The 18,173-nt window shown below is 36.6% G+C and overlaps 1 protein-coding gene across 1 annotated transcript; it reads right to left on the minus strand.

The window, feature by feature from the left end:
• Positions 1–10,985: 10,985 nt before the first annotated feature.
• Positions 10,986–18,173, minus strand: LOC126608020 (serine/threonine-protein kinase 1-like). Its single transcript, XM_050275765.1, has 18 exons — positions 17,430–18,173; positions 17,248–17,336; positions 17,052–17,159; positions 16,815–16,922; positions 16,464–16,554; positions 16,082–16,134; positions 15,684–15,746; positions 15,533–15,577; positions 15,294–15,329; positions 14,289–14,344; positions 13,742–13,823; positions 13,430–13,555; positions 13,212–13,350; positions 12,588–12,741; positions 12,223–12,406; positions 11,794–11,994; positions 11,625–11,710; positions 10,986–11,275 (listed from the first exon to the last, which is right to left on the minus strand). Exons 1-18 carry the CDS (start codon positions 18,097–18,099, stop codon positions 11,176–11,178), a joined length of 2,391 nt encoding a protein of 796 aa, XP_050131722.1. The 5' UTR covers positions 18,100–18,173; the 3' UTR covers positions 10,986–11,175.

Below are 18,173 nucleotides of genomic sequence, written 5' to 3' on the forward strand. Positions count from 1 at the left end.
ACTAATTATTTATACACAATAAAAAAAAAAAAACTGCGGTAGAAGTTGAGAAGGAATAAGGAATTTACCTTCTGGGTTTCCACGTGCATCCAATCATCTTGACAAAACACACACACGAAATCAACTCTCTCTCTCTCTCTCTCTTCAAACAAAGTAAACGGATAAAATCACAGACTGGAGATAAAAACGTGAAAAATAAACTCCCTCTACAGATGAAGAGAAGATCCTCTACCCTATATTCTCTGCTAAATGGAAGGAAAAGACAAAAAAAAGGGAACATTAAAAACTTGAGTATGGACATCCGACCACGTTATTTAGAAGGGATATGTAACAAAGATACATAATTTTTTTGGTATTTTAATCTCATCCCGTCTCGTGTAATTCTTTTCAAAATAAAAACGATAGTCAAATAGTTCTACGGAATATTTTCTTGAGGATAAACTTACTGATAGTAATTTTGTCCTCAAAAACTAATAGCCAAAACATAACATTTTCTCACTGTTTTTAAATGAGTGGTGTTATCTGCACGTATTTTTACCTTTCAGACACTTTTCTCAATTTTTTTACCATTGGACTGAATGATTGAAGAAGATCAAACTATAAAATTAACAAAAATGTGTGGAACGTAAAAAAATGTGTGTGTAGATAACACAAACCTATCCAAATATCCAATTATGGTGGTGGGATTTTGTCTATACCAACATTACCAACCTCACAATTTACTCCATGCTAGCACATCATTTTTCCTTTATATGTAATTACCAAACTATTTTTGGCTTTAAACCCATTGCTAAAACTATTTGAAATAAGAACCATAAATTTGAAATTTCTAATATGAATTAATTTAATAATATCTTTAGAAAGGTTGGTGAAATTTAATTTCTTACTAGTTTGTTTACCAGTAATATCTCTAGTTTTATTTCTACTGTGGCCCACATAAAAGGGTTTTATTTCTATCTTCCCCTTCATAAATCTTTTTTTTTTCTTGATTCATTTTCTATTTGCCTGCATGACTTTGAATTTCTTCTTGTTTGTTTCTCCAAAAGCAACTATTTGTAAACTTTTTATCTCTACTAATTAATAAAACACACATTGTCAACCAAAATCCTATGAAATTACCAGTTTAACTCTCTAATTAAAACAGAACATGAAAAAGAAATATGAGGCAGAAATGTAATTTCACACAACCAAATTTTGTTTTTTTTTTTCAAAGCCTCACCTACATGTAATCTTAACATATATCTAATTAAAATAAATAAATAAATAAACTTCTCACTCTCATCCTCTCTCTCCTTCTATTTCAAAAACAAAAATAAAAGTGTGTGATCATATGCTAGTAGAGTATTAAGCATGTTAATCAAATCTCATTATTAGATTATCACTTAAGTAATAATACAATTGGTTGAAAACTTAAAAAAAAAATCCAATTAATTGTATTACGACATTTTGTTTATCGAGCCGTATTCTCGACATATTGAAAATTTTCTCGTACCCATCACCTCCGTGATCCCACATATTGACCATCCACTAAGTGGGGGGCTGTATTTAAGAAAATTATGCATGATGAGAAAACATATACGTCCTATTTCTATGGGCACCCACGGTGAGAAAACAAATCAAATCACACTTGTCGATCAACTATTGGAAAGTTGAGAAACCCCCTAGATCAATGAGGGGTTGTGTTTAACTTGCCGCTCCTTTTCATAGCTTGAATTCTTTTCACTTCAAAGTGCTCGTGGAAAGCATTTTTATCTTGAGAAAAAAAAAAAAATTAAAGATGACAGCCTAATCACGTAGCTGATCAAGTCATTTTTACAAACACATAAAATTGTACTATTTTTTTATTATACTTAATCTCACGCTAATTCTATCATATGTAAAATATGTCATGATCGGATAACCCATAATCATATAAAGATGAAAGCTTTAAGTCATGTTTCATGTTGTTTATACTTTAAGTATCATCATGTTAGCCATCATTGACTCCAATTTTTATTCGGAGTATGATTTTTTCCCTCCAAATTTCCTCTCCCTCCCTCTTCTCTTACTTTTTCCAATTTCTTTCTTTCTCTATAAAGAAAGTCAACACCAAATGTTAATACATCTTAATCGTAACCGTTCAAATAGAATAAACTAAAAAAAGTGAAATTTAAAAGAAAGAAAATCTTACTTTTTTTTTCCAACCTCCACCACCACATCCACATAAATTAGTGACACAAAACATGCAATGGAAATGATGAAACACATCAAAGAGTAGTTTGGAATCTCTCACACTCAATCAAAACAGATAAAAAGTGGGAAAAGAAGTTGCCCAAGTAAAAAGTGTGTCCTAAAAAACCAACAAATCAAAATCATAGCCCCACCACATCATGACAGATCAAAGACTTCCTTCCTCCCTCCGAATGAGGATTCTCATTGTTAGGATCGCACAATGTACGATTAAACAGACATAAAGAATCATGAGGATCCTCATAAAGAGGATCCGGAATACTCCAGTAGACAGTAGAGTTTCAGAGAATCTTAGCATTATCAAAGCCTGACACACTGATGGGGTCCTTACATTGTTTACTCCTTTTGGGGAGAAGCAGGCAACCATGAACCATGGCCTTCATGACTTGGCTGACATCTCTCCTTTCACCCTCTCTTCAGTCTCTTCCTTCCGTTGATTCCCAATTTGACTGTTTGAAAATGAAACAAACCCACTTTTCCTAATGGGACTTGGACGGATGGGGTACACGTCACGGCAGTATCTCGGTTGAATAATATAATCCAAGAGGATCCTTGCGGAATCTTGAAAATTCTTCAATCACATCCGTTCATCATATATCGTAAGTTCTGAAATCATTGTAATTTTTTTTATTTAAAATTAAATATAAACAGTACTTAACAAAAATTGACTGCACGATATACGATAAACGGATGTGATTAAAGGATTCCCGAAATCCTCACAAATAGATTCTGGCAAGAATCCTCTCTCTAATATAATGTCTTCTAGAGCATAACTAATGCATAATATTTTGTTATTAAACTAATACATCGCAATAGCGGTATATCTATACGTATAAATTAATACTTCACTTTAGCGCTTATCCTTTCAATTATTAGAAAAATGAAGGCATTTTTTAAAAATTAATACTTTTATGTTTTATTAAATTGTTAATGTTGCCTCCGAGTTGATCAAGTTTCATTCTTTAATTGAAATTTCATAATCCTTAATTAGAGTTAATTAGACTTCTTTCATTTTGTAATCCTCCTTGACAATTATTGAACCATTGAATAGGGGTATGACAAAATTGACCATACAACCATTATTTCATCATAAACCATCGATCCATATGTTGCAATCGATCTAAACAAATTATTATAATTTGGTGGTCCTAAAGTAAATCCTCTACATTAAGAGCAATTAGTCTCCCCAAACCATTATTTTTGCGTAAATATTGTTTCTCAAAAGCCGCTTAGTACTACAGTTTAATAATATTCCTATTTACTTATAATCGAGAGGTTTTTAGTTCGATTATCGTCAAAGATAAATTCGAACTAACATTGTGTGACTTAGCCTATTCTTTCAACCCCTTAGATAATTAGTGGTCTAAATTGATCCCACAAGTTTTTTTTAATGTAGTTCTAAATTCTCTATGTTTCTTCTTATGCTATGTTTTTGTATCATATGCCTTGGTTAAAATAGCATGTTGTACTAATTAATTACCTCAAATTTTTCAAAGGGTTTCCAAGTTCACAAGGAACTATACAGGAGAAGAGAGATCCTTTTACATAAACTGTAAGATAATCTAAATATAGCTTCCCAGAATTGTAAATTTTATCATTTAAAATATTCAAACTTGAGTGCAAAACAAATTCGGAGAAACAAAGTATTTTAAGTGAGTTTAAAATTTTGCAATTTGTCAAAAAGCCAACAAAATACACTTAAATTGGCCGTTGAAATGTTGATAATTATGAAGTCTTTATATTTTTTCTGAGAAAAGTTAAGATGAAGCAGTAACGTGTGGGGATGTAATTGCCTTCACCAAAATTTTGCTTTCCCACCTTTGAAAGTAATATTTCGTATTGCCAAATGGTATCTTTGATTATTTTACACCAATAGTAAAATACACTCATTACACAAATGGTTTGGATACGTGAACTGAAGACTTACAGATACTCTGGTTGAAAGATGTAACTACGAGACGGATGCTCAGGGAAAAATGGTAAAGGAAGACCTAGAAAGACTTGGAAATAAACTTTAAGAAAGGATATGAACGTAAGACTTGGAAAGAAACCTAACACAGTGGCATTATATATGATTCATACAGCTGACCTCATATAATGGGATAGATTTGGTTGTTGTTGTTGTAGTAGTAGTAAAATACAGCCATTTAATCAGAAAAAAAAATAATAATCTAACAAGTTGTATATACGTTATTATTATTTTTATATTAATCATTGTGTGCAAATTATTCTAACTTGGAGTTGTTCAAATTTCAACCAAATACGTAGTTAAAATGCTAAAACAATTAGGCAAGATTTAGTGTTTGAGCCAAAGCAGCCTCGAACTTGAGCAAACTATACACGCAAACAAAACTATCAGGACGTGAGTCAAACTCGGGCGTATAAAGGGAGCAAATTTGCTATAACGAAAGGATATGAATGTAAGATGTGGCACAAAACCTAGTGCAATGGCATTATATATGATTCATACAGCTGACATTGTCTAGTGGGATAAGAGATTTGATTGTTGTTGTAGTAGTAGTAAAATACAACCATTTAATCAGAAAAAAAAATTAATAATCTAACAAGTTGTATATACGTTATTATTATTTTTATATTAATCATTGTGTGCAAATTATTCTAACTTGGAGTTGTTCAAATTTCAACCAAATACGTAGTTAAAATGCTAAAACAATTAGGCAAGATTTAGTGCTTGAGCCAAAGTAGCCTCGAACTTGAGCAAACTATACATGCAAACAAAACTATCAGGACGAGATTCAAACTCGAGCGTATAAAGGGAGCAAATTTGCTATAATGAAAGGATATGAACATAAGATGTGACGCAAAACCTAGCGCAATGACATTCATACAGCTGACCTCATCTAGTGGGATAAGAGATTTGGTTGTTGTTGTAGTAGTAGTAAAATACAGCCATTTAATCAGAAAAAAATAATAATAATCTAACAAGTTGTATATACGTTATTATTATTTTTATATTAATCATTGTGTGCAAATTATTCTAATTTGGAGTTGTTCAAATTTCAACCAAATACGTAGTTAAAATGCTAAAACAATTAGGCAAGATTTAGTGTTGAGCCAAGGCAGCCTCGAACTTGAGCAAACTATGCACGCAAACAAAAATATCACGAGATTCAAACTCGGGCGTATAAAGAGAGCAAATTTGCTATAACGAACATAATTAGGCCCGCGTTTGCATATTTATGACATTAATTGTTAGATTATGCTTGACACATGTTTGGTCTTAGCTAAGAAAAGAAACCCATGTTAGCTAAGAAAAGAAACCCATCAATCTGAAAATAGTTAGTTTGCCAAATCTCAGTGGTGAACTAAAAAGGGATTTGGTTTATTGTTATAGACTTTTTCGTTTGAGGATTCTTTTGTTTCATTTTGTTGATTTATTTTAGTGTTTTTGGGCAATTTGTGATTAACGATAGTTTGGTTTCTCCTACCTTATACATGTGTTGTCTAATCTGGGATTAAGATCTTAGGGGTGTGCTATCCACACATCTCATTTTACTTCTCACACACCCCTTGATAATTTCAATCCGTTGATATTCTTCAATTCATCATATCCAACAGCCGAATATTGAAAAGATGTGTGAAAAGTAAAATGAGATGTGTGGATATCACATCCCAAAATCTTAACCCCTCTCTCTCTCTCTCTCTCTCTCTCTCTCTCTCTCTACACACACACACGTATACATATATACAGTGACGGTAATTAAATTGGAACCAAGGTGGTTTTAGAATCATTTGGAGTTTGGAAAATACACATGTGAAAGTCTTTCAAAGGTCCTTCAAATGTTTGGTCGGAGTCCATTTCGTACCCACCAAGTGTTTGAAGTAGGGGTGTGTGCACACCCCTACTTACTTCTCCCACACCCTTTGTTAATTTCTGTCATTTGATTTTCTTTAATTCATCCAATCTGACGGCCAAAAATTAAAAATGTGTGAGAGAAATAAAAATGGGTGTGTGGATATCACACCCCTTTGAAGTAACGCATGTTATGCATATCTCGGCAGGTTGCGTCGAGTGTACTTGACAAGTTCTCTCAATAGCACTCATTAGATTACTTCGACAAATATTGATATATATTGATATGTGCGCAACATGATTCGGTAAACGACAATAAACCCACAAAATGTTTGACGAAATACCTCAGTAAATAAAACTTAAACCTTCAACACTAAAACTCTCTATATTCAAATATTGGATCTGCGATATTATACATATGGGATCACATATTTCCCCACAGATTGGAGGATGGTTACTTGTAGATGGGGATCGGTAGCCGGTTTCAGGTTGAATGGCCATGCTTCTTTGCCCGGTTTCAATACGTTAAATTTTCCCACATGCTACGTCGAGTTAACGAACTTTGAACTTTTTCATATTTGTACGTATATAATGCATCCAATCACAACGACTCCCCGCCCCTCCCCCTCTTCTCTCCCAATCAATTCGAGAAAAATTTGCATCTCACGAGTTCATATTCTCCGATTCTATTAAATCTCTTTCTCAATCACATAATAATTAAGTTACGTGAGAAAGAAGTATAGAAGATGTGAACTGATGAGTTACACGAGGAGATAGAAAAAGGTATGAGCTTGGATTTGGATAGTCAAGTTATTGTTCTTCATCTTTTTGCTTGGTGACAAAATTACGTGACGAGAAAAATAAAGACGGATATTATCCGATTCTCTTAAATCTCTTTCTCAATCACATAATAATTAACTTACGTGAGAAAGAAGTATAAAAGATGTGAACTGATGAGTTACACGAGGAGATAGAAAAAGGTATGAGCTTGGATTTGGATAGTCAAGTTATTGTTCTTCATCTTTTTGCTCGGTGACAAAATTACGTGACGAGAAAAATAAAGACGGAATGGATATAAATCAGGGATAGGAAATGATTTTCTCCTTAATGAAGAGCCTCCTCATGTAACCTAACTAGGAATTTGTCAATGAGTGAGGAAATTAAAGGGAGGTCTAAATCGTGTCCGTTCATCGTACATTATGTGGTCAGTTTTTGTCAAGTATTGGTAATGTTTAATTTTAAATAAAAGTATTTAAAATAATTTCTAACCACACAATGTACAACTACGATTTGAGGATTTCCAGAATCCTTACAAAGAGGATCCTCTTTAGTCTAAATCAAATCTAACATGATCCTCTCTGGTTCCTTTTGGTGAGAATCCTAGAAAATCGTGAATCGTGTCCGTTCATCGTATATCATGCGGTCAGTTTTTATCAGGAACTATTTGTGTTTAATTTTAAATAAAAATATTTAAAATAATTTCTGATCGCACAATATATAATAAACAGATATAATTTACGAATATCCAGAATCCTCACAGAGAATCCGACGAGGATCCGGATCATATCAGATGATGTAAGGATGGACGGAGAAAACCCACGTATTTGCTTTGGGGGCCTCCCAAAATGGACACATGCCCTCTTTTCAATTGACGTATAAGTTTTTGCACTATTAATATTATTTATTATTTTATTTTATTTTTAATTTTAAAAAAAGACCAACTGGTAGGTCATCATGACAATTCACCTTTTTAGAAGTCCAAAAGGCTCGTAGAGTCATTTCATCTTCTCTTAGCTACCATCGTGTGATTTGCAAATGCTAAAAATAGAATACAGGGCAATGTTGTATAGAATGCAGGTCTAGAATTTGTCTCAACCATTAGTCCATTTAGTGATAATTTTTATTATTATTATTGGATTTAATGAAATGAGTTCATTAGGAAAAGGATCCTCACATGATCATTTTCTTGGGAATCCGGAAAATTTCGTAATCATGACCGTTCATCATACATTGTGCGGTCAAAAATTATTTTAAATTTTAAATTTAAATATAAATAGTATTTAACAAAAACTGATCGCGTGATGTATGATAAATGGTCACGATCACGATATCACTTCGGATCTCCACGAAAAGGATCCGGCGAGGATCCTTTTCCAGTTCATCATTCTCCCCTGCACGACACTTCCCATTCAATTTCAATCTTCATCATTTTGAAGGCATATTCCATCTCTTTCCATCTCCAATCACCAACACTCTCACATAGGGATTCTAACTTTCAATTAGCTTGTTTTTTCACAACCTTTCAAATCAATTATGTACTGCGTTGTGTTTTAACTTTTTAATATGACAGTTCATGATCAGATTTAGATATCGTCACAGTAGCGTCTTTATTACGAAGAAGAAAGAGAAGTTTTTTAGACACCTAAGAGATGAAACACGAATCACTCACACTCCCAGTTTGTATTCGTGGTTGATTTAAGATACCACTGCAGTGATATCGTGATCGAATGCTTCATTGTGAACAGAGTGTTTCATTAGGAGACTTTTTCTTGTCCTAAGAAATGAACATGAAATTAAAATCCAACCAAAACTATGGAGGATAGCAACCAAAAACCGACAAGAAGCAACTCTCATTACACTCTCACAAGTCACAGGGCCTTGTATTCAATTCGTGCTGTCAATTTTAACTGTTCAATTCTCTCTTTTCTTTCTTGTTTTTCTTCTATCTGCTTTATGGAAACAGTGATAATTTTTTCTCTCTCCAAAAATTCCCATGGATTATCTTCATGTGAATCCAGTTGATCACATCACATTCTCCTCACCCCTTTTCTCACCGGACAAGGATTCTCTGTCCTCTTATTTTCGGTGCCCTCTCGTGCCCTCCTGTTTTGTGTGGTTACGGTTAAGCCACGTCAACATTTTATATTGTTTTTTATAGAGATAATAAGACAAAAATGAATAGTAATATAAAATGTTGACGTGGTTTAACCGTGACTATACAAACAGGAGGGCACGGGAGGGCACGGGAGGGCACGGGAGGACACCGGAAGTGGGAGGGCAGACAATCCTTGTCCTTTCTCACTGCTATCCTCGGATTAATTTTTCTGTAGGATAGTCAAATCATGAATTCTATCGTCTACTTGTATTATAATACGTAAATTATTGACGTTATGGATACAAACCCCTTTAGATAAATAGAGATAGCATGAGTTGCTCTTGATTAACAGTTCTGCTTTCACCCATTTGGTGAAGTAATCGACTGTCACAAAGACGAACTTCCTAAGGCGCCTTGAGAGCTTGAAATCTTAAACTAGAATGTTGGATTGGCTACAGTAGCTGTATTTACTTAACGCATTCACGATCTGATTTGGCACTCTAAAAAAAAAAAGCTACCTTATAAGAAGTGTACCGTAGGCAAGGTCCTACAACCCAAGATCAAATTACGGGGTATGATAAAACGCCTTCAAAACTTTAGTTGTGAATTTGAGTGGCATCTGCCAAATTCCCACCAAGAATTTGGCTACCCTGAATAGGCATGGCAGGAGATGGAATGGTCCTTCTGCCCACTCAATAGTATTTGAACATTGTAAGATTGTATGGCCCAAAAAAGTGAGGAATCTGAATACGGAAAGCATAGTGGAACCCTCCGGTCTCACTCACCCGAGTTAAAGTGCAAGGACACCGGAGTTCTGCTAAATCTGTGTAACATTTTCGACTAAAACATCACGAAGCTCTAAAAACTTAAGTTACAAGATACAATTCGATTGGCAATTTCAGTACTCTAGATACAGAAGCACCCTTTTATGCCTGTAAATGGCAATTTCAATCTCTAATCCCGCTGTTTTCGTGTCAACGGTCTGCCTTTGCTATTAGGATCCCTGTTTTCCTTCACATTTGCCTACTTCCACACAGAGCTTTCTGACTCTGCCTCAATGGACTCCAGATTAAACACTCGGTCCTTTTCTTTGCATTTAGCATCCACTTGTTCTGCATAGCATACACTCATAGGAATGTCTTCAAACCGTTGTGGATTATCCGGTACCTTTAGTAACCTTTCCGCACCAGGAGATGACACCTTCAAACCAAAACATAGTTTTATATATTAAACATGTTTGTATGGATCAAATTTACTTCCATTCACTAATCACACGATAAAGCCAGCCACATAATACCTCAAGAGCCAAATTTTGAGATATTTCTCCAAGTTCTCCGATTTCTGGCTGGTTTGGTATTGTTGTCCTTTGAAAAAAAAAACCGTTTCTGTTGTGATGTGAGAATAAGGTTATTTTTGCTGCTTCACGTTTTCAGTTTTTTTTCCACCAAAAACTATGAAAATAAGCTGTTTTTAAGTGTTTACCAAACACATTTTTTAGCTCAACTTATTTTGATACCCACTTTTTATAAAGAACTTCAGTACCAAGCCAGTACTTCATCTAATCGTTGCTTGTATTATTGACTGTAACTTTCAAGTTCCTCCATGCTGGGAGATAAAAGTAGAATATCATGTCAGAATCTCCTCATATCGAAGCGTTGCATATAAGGAAAAAGCTCATCACTGTTCAAACTACGGAACTCGTTTTCTCTAGCACTGTGCCACCGTGCAAGGCTGAGGCTCCTCCTCCCAATCATTCTTCTCTCTTTTGCCTTCTGGGCTTTGGCAACCAATTTTTACAAAGTATTTGCTTGCCGCTGCCGGCTCAGTCTCGTTATTTTCCGGTCGGACCACTCGGTTTTTATTTTAGTTTGCGCCCCTTTTCTTAAGCTAATTACATTTTGCACCCTTTAGTTTTCACATAACAGCAACCTACCATGGTCTTATTTTCTTACATCAACCCCATAACGTTTCAAAACGTGCATCTGTTTGACCGTTTGATCCTCTGTTAAATTGATATGATTTCACGTCAGGGGGAAATGTAATGTACAAGGTGAAGGTAGAGCACAATTACAAACTACCAACTGTTTAGTTATATACTTGACGGAATTCAAACGTTACACACACATTACATCACAGCTATAAACTACCTACCGTTACCCGCACAGCTCCTCAGTAACTTCATCTATATATGCCATTGCGGCAGTAAGAGACTACCGAAAATCAACAAAAATTACACTAGGGCAGCTATGATTCCCCCCTACAATCTAAGAATGGTTCTTAGCGTATCACAAAGATTTTGAATGGTCTGTTGCTCCTGAGTTGCTTGCATTTCTTGAAGCGGCATATCTTCGTAACACCTGAAAGCAAATGAAATCTCTAGAGTAAATAACAAGCAAAAAAAGCAAGTTGGCGGCGTGCAGGACATGCTTGCCGCGGCATAGATGATGTGACATGCTCACATATTATGCACATAAAACAACTTTCTTTTAATTTTTTAAGAGGTCGCACTTGGTGCGATGGCAAGTGCCTTCGCCCATGAGCAGTAGGTCTCGGGTTCGAGACTTGGGAGCAGCCTCTCCATAAATGGGGGTAAGGCTAGCCGACATTCACCTCTCCCAGACCCTGCGTAAAGCGGGAGCCTTGTGCACTGGGTACGACCTTTTTAAAGTGAGCTTGATAAATATAATTTGGTTGAAGAAGACATACATCTTGTGGTAGGCTAACGCTTGTGCCAGATTCATTAGAGTTGAACTTGTAAAGAGCCTTTTGTAAACACATGGAGGGAGGGGCATCTGCAGCGCATCAATAGATAAAAAAATGCTGAGAGAGAGAGGGAGGGAGGGAATGCAGAGAGAGAGAGAGAGAGAGATTTGACCTCGTTTTGCCCTCTTCGTCCCTTCTTAGACTGTCCATCACCAGTAAAAAGCTCCTGTAGTGCCTCCACGGCTACAGATCCACTATTATCCTGATGCATGCCTCCAAGAACATTGTCTGATAAGAGAGCAATGGGGGATATATCGGTTGCCCTCAAAAATGGAATAGGCACTGTATTACCAGCTGCATATATGGACCAAAGCTGCCATGAACATGAAAATAAGCAATTATATACTAGTGTTGAGCCTGTTGACAACCCGGTATTTTTTTAGGAAGGGCTGGTATTTAAGTCAAGGGGTTGGGATAATTTTAGATTAGTGATAAGAGAGGGAATTAGGGATGCCCCTTGAGGAGACGAAATGAGGAAGGCATGTCCCACTGTGATAGGGACCTATCAACAGGCAAGCATAGACCTCAGAGCGAATATTACCTTATCTTGCATTGCAAAAGCTTTCCGGCTGACAGCTTCATTCTTCACTTTGCCACTGCTTATACTGCTTGGACCTCCAACCTGGACTTGAGATGTGCTTTTTGTCTTTATGCTCTGCTCAGATGCCTGTAGAGTGTGCGTAACTGGAATGCCGTTTTTGGTAATACTACTTGAATTTTCCTCCCTGATAGAGCATCATCGTAAATCAGAGCACTGTTGTGGAACTATAGTTTATCTTTTGACTAGGCCATTGATATTACATAAAGCAATCTTATAAAACCTGTGGAGGGGGGGGGGGGGGGTAGGGGGAATCTAAAAAACAAGATTTCTATATGGAATTCACAAATAAAAAGTGAGGGCAGTACCTGGGTTTGGGTAATTTGCCTCCTGCGCCAGTATTGGAAGAGCTTTCAGGAAGTCCAGGAGCAGGTGAAGGTTCTTTGACACTAAAACTCTCTGTCTCGCTAGACATCTCATCTTTTTCATCCCCCTCATGAATAATAAACGTCCCAAAGTTACCTGTTGAACATAGGTTTCACATACATCAGATGGAAGGTATCCTACCCAAAAAGCAAATAGATAAGGGAGTTCACAGTTATGCGCCCACAGAACCGTTTCACTAAGATACATTCAACCAACTTGTCTTCAAAATGAACAATATGAAAATAACGATCTCCAATTTTGAACATCAAGTGATGTCATGTCCCATAGAGAGAGAGAGCACTAAATGATGTCACTATCAGTAATAGCTACACCGTCTTCCCTTATAAGTTTGATACTGCGAAACATAAGGTCCCACAGGTGACTTATCACCATACTTCATGCAATTGAAAAAGAAATAACAATAAATGTGTAAAGGAAAAAAATTCAAAGGAATAACTATTACGTCCCTTCTCAGAATTCAATATCAAATTAGCCCACTCAAACTAAAGTTTCCAAAGTATCTATTATGTACAGCCGACCTAGAGGTCTTCAAAGAACAAGCATACCTTCCCCAGCCATTCCCACATCACCAGATATGTGCTGCTTCCTCAATGTGCTACCTGAAGATACTTCATTTTCCACTTGGAGTGGCTTTGAAGGAACAGTATCTCCATAATCCTCATTGACTTTGGGAGCTTCAATTGTCTGCTTGAAATTATAAACATTTAAGATGAGAATGATTTGACACAAGTTGCACAAGGAAAGACAAAATAAGAATTCGTACACTATCCCGTTCAGGTGGAGCAATATGTTGTGCTTCCAAAGCCATTGAAGCCCTTGCTTGCCTTGCCTTTTCAATCTTTGCCAACATTACGGAGGGACCACATTGGCATTTTTCAATGAACTTGTGCTGCATTTTATAAAAAGTAATAAAGATACAAAATATCCAAGATTATGAGCTCTAGGCCAGATTAAGATATGTTTCTTTTCTTATAATATTATGGGTATCCAAATCTGCTTCAAGGTAAATATAATTATTCCACTCAGGAATTATATACATGCAAGAGAACGTATTGCCATTCACTATTAGCACTACCTTAAGCATCTCAGATGCAGTAGGGCGTAGACGAGGTTCTTTAGTTAGGCATTTTGCCACAAAATCATGAAACACAAGAGACCTGCAAAAGAATGCAGTACTATTTGAGCACAATTCTGCACAATAAAAAGCAAAAACAATGGACTTATACATAAAAAAAGGTTGGAACCATTGTGAACATAATAATTTGCACCGGTAAGAGTTTATATCTGAACCCTTTAATGTTTGATGTGAACTTCTTTAGTTCTATTGCAACTCCTCTCAAAAGAAAAACAGATTAAACTCAAATGCAGTAGCTCGGATAAGTCCCAGGCAAAGAATCACATTCCAAGAAATAAGTTGAACTCATGCTCGGTAATTTGAATCACGGCAGTGGTTATACTTTTGTAATAAAGAATTTTCGGATGAGCGCAAATCCCATAACAATAAAATCACAAAACCTACACTGCTTTAAGATACAGCATAAAGTTATTTAACATTGTCATACAGGCAACTGTTTTCAATAATGCTAGAGAAAGATCGGATATACAAAAGAATGAAAACGGACCATTTTTCTTTATCCTCAAGCATCGGGGCTGGCTCAAGGGATATCATGAATATAACCTATAATAGACAATAAATAGGTTACTTATCCCCTCAACAAGCAATAACTTGAAAGGGAAAAAAGGGGGAATTTTTTTTTAACATTATTAACATTCAACTTGGGAAAGACAAAAAAAAACAATCGAAAGATGAATACTGCAGAATTTTCCTTTCCTCTTTTTCTAAGTAGATTCTGCAATTAATTCCCTAGCCTTTATTCTGTCCATTAAAACTGAAACTGTGGAAACAAACGAAAAAATGCGGAACAAATGAGAAAAGGAAAAAGGAAACACTAAAAAAGGATTTTAATGGTGTACTCAAGTGGTCAACTCAATAACTTATAGTGGCAAAAAAATCCATTATAATATCATATACATTTCCAAGAGTAATGTACACATCAGAGAATGATTTTCAAACCTCATAACTTACAGCATTCCTAATTTTGAACTAGTTTTTTGAAATTTGTAAACCAAAAGAGAATAATGGAACCAGGGAAAAGAGAGATGAAGGCTGTATAAGTTTGGAGCCTTCATCAAGCCAATCATTCTCATACCGATATCAGTGCTATCAACCACACCACCTTATACTTGAATTACACATCACTTCACATCACAGGATCCCTACTTATACTTGGATATGACAATTTTGCTACTTGTATGTATCAGGGGCCATCTACAAGACACAGTTCTTGAAACATCCAATTTTTCTTACAAGCAATGATCGAGCTCAGTAACCCGGGTGCAGGGGTGCACACTCTTAACCAATTGAGCTACAAGCTCCTTAGAAGCATAAAAATTTTACTAATTCGATATCTTAACCTATTGTCAATAAAAGCAAAGAAGGAAAGATTATGCAACCTAGAAAGTGACATCTGTTTTCCATTTGAACATGCAACCTTGGTAGAAACGGAGATGAAAAATATGTAATTTGACTTTCAAGTAACTAGAAACTAAAAAGTTAAAACACTAACCCTCATTGGATGCACTGAAGATCTTGGAGGGAGCCCCTGAAAATTATTACAAGGAGAACATGACAGTATTCAAATTACTATGAATGGCGTGATCTCGTGAAGAAATATGATTAAGCAATTGGTGCTAAGAGAAGAAACAACTATTTGATCATGGGAACTAATACCAGTGTTCTCTACATAGACACAATAGTCATAAGTCCCAATACAGTTTTGAAAAGAACATGCTGAACATATATTACCTCTGCCATTTCAATTGCAGAAACACCAAGAGCCCATACATCCACCTGAAATTATACCAACAAGTCAGTCTTAACAAGGGCAGCACATAGAGAAGAAACAAGCAGGACAAAGGAAATAAACTGTGTAGAGTAGAAATGAATCACATGATACCTTTCCGTCGTAGCGACTTTCCTGAATAACTTCTGGAGCCATCCAATGTGGAGTGCCGATGAACTGAGAACAAAATAAAAGAACTTTCATGTATCAAGCACAAACAGAGTATCACCAAAAAGCCAAGTTTTGTAAGTGTCCATCCTATCAAACCACGATATGTTAGTCATAGTCAAGTCCAGGGAATCATCAGATTCCCTTGTTTACTTTTACAAGTCCCGTTAAGATACCCACTATTAAAAAAAAAGGGAAAACAATAATCATTTGACCTTTAGAGCAAAGTACTAGCAACTTCTGGACTATTAAGGGAAAATCTTGGAGAAATAAATCAAAATAAGTCAAATTAAACACAACTGTGCCGCAGTTATCACGTACATCTTATCAAAACGATAACATACCGTGTTGCGCTTTGACATGGTTCTTGTAAGTTGAGCTGCAACACCAAAATCACCTGCCAATATTGTCATGCACCAAAGTTGAGTAAAATTGTTGTTAAAAGTAGAAGAAAAATGAACTTCACCAGAAAAATTAAAACAGAAAAGAATAGCACAGAACATTTTATTATACTCCATTTCAATTGTCAACCTGGAATGTTGAAAAAATAATTAAGGGGAAAAATCCCCTTGGCACTTTCTTGATGATGTAATAATGCCACTAAGGTTTTGAAGTATTACAAAAGAGAACGTCATTAGCTGTGAAAGAATTGCATAATTGGATGTAAATAACATCCACAATTTTACCGAAATAGTACTGCATTAAATGAAAGATAATTTCACTCACCCAACTTGACATCTCCTTGTTCAGTTAACAGAATATTACCACCCTTAATATCTCTGTGGACCTTGAAAATCGAGTGCAGATACGCAAGGCCCTGTGCAAAAGAAATATTGTCCAAATACAGCAAACAATTTACATTGATAAATATAAACTGAATAAAAAATGAATGTATGTAAGGTGGCATCATCACTGAAATTTTGTTGTCAAGTTCAATTTACTTTCACATATAAAATGGAGAGAACATATATGAAGCATTTTATAGGCACTTCATGACAAAATTTAAGCATAAATAAACCCTTAATGAGATGCAATTGTTTACTTCGAACTCGAATATCCAATCAAAATTGATCTTACCTTCAAAGCTTCCCTACAAATGTAGGCTATTTGATACTCCTCCAGAGCATCCTCGGTAGCATTGATCAAGTCGGCAACACTACCACCACCACAGTACTCCATCACAATCTAACAAGACACAACAAAGGAGCAGTCTATAGTCTCAGATTTTGCACTACCCTACTTACAAACACTAACCAATAACAGCTTCATCATCTAGCAATTTCACCAGTAATCAAAGCAAATGCCAGTCATTACCCAAAGATACTCTTCTCCTTGGTAGCTCCCCAGGTACCGAACCACATTCGGATGGTTACATTGTTGCAGCATCTCGATTTCTCCGCAAATTTCTTCATACCCCTCTTCCTAAAACCAAATCAAAACAAAAATTCAAAATCAAACCAAATACAAATAAAATGCACGAAAAACCGAAAAGAAGATAACCGAAGCATACCTCTTGAGACAATGAAATGACTTTGATCGCCACCAGCTCCGACGTCTTAATATCCCTGGCTTTATAAACCTCGCCATAAGATCCCTTCCCTGCCAATTCAATCCAATTTCACAGAAAACTTGAACAGAAGTAAATGCAGAAGCAGCTGAGATGCATACAAGTTGAAAGTACAAGAAACCCACCAAGCTCATTGAGCAGCTCGTACTTTACAGTTGGGTCTTCTCTGGTAATGCTATCTGGTATCGAACTCGACGACATTTTAGTGGTTTGCCGATACTCTTCTCCCTGCGACGACCCACTGCCCCTCCTCTGCTTCCCAACTCCTAACTCCGACGAGGCCTGCATACTCGCCACTGCCCTACTCATCGTCGAACCAGCGCCGCTGCTCGTCCTCCTCACCACGGTCCCGCTGACCGACTCTCTCTCGCTCGACGGCCTCACCACAAAGGTCGAGAACCCACTGCCTTCTCCGTCATCGTCGAACGACGCCCGCTTGAAGTCGCGCGACCTCCTCGTGGTCCGGTTTCGATCGGGCTTAATGATCATTGTGCTGAAATCGCCGCCGTTTTCGTCTTCCTCTTCGTCGTCGAAGTAATCGATTGAGGGTCCGCCGCCGAAGTCCTTGGGGAGGCGTTTGAGGAGCGGAGGGAGAGAGGCGTCGTCGTCGTCTTCGTCTTCGTCGGCATTACCCTTATAGACCATGGTGGCGTAGAGGTCGGGTTCCGGGTCGGAGCTCTTGTGCTTGCTCTGTCGATTGGACTCGGCGTCATCATCGTCGTGGATGACTACCGTTGAGTAATCGGGTTTGGGTGGGATTTTTCGGGTCCGGCGAGTGGTGAGGATCGGATCCATTTCCGATTGGGAGTGAGAGATAGGGAGATAGAGAGAGAAAGAGTGTTAGCTAGTTGGCGATGGCCATAGCTCGG

Source organism: Malus sylvestris, chromosome 16, assembly GCF_916048215.2.
Source record: "Malus sylvestris chromosome 16, drMalSylv7.2, whole genome shotgun sequence".
NCBI classification, from domain to species: domain Eukaryota; kingdom Viridiplantae; phylum Streptophyta; class Magnoliopsida; order Rosales; family Rosaceae; genus Malus; species Malus sylvestris.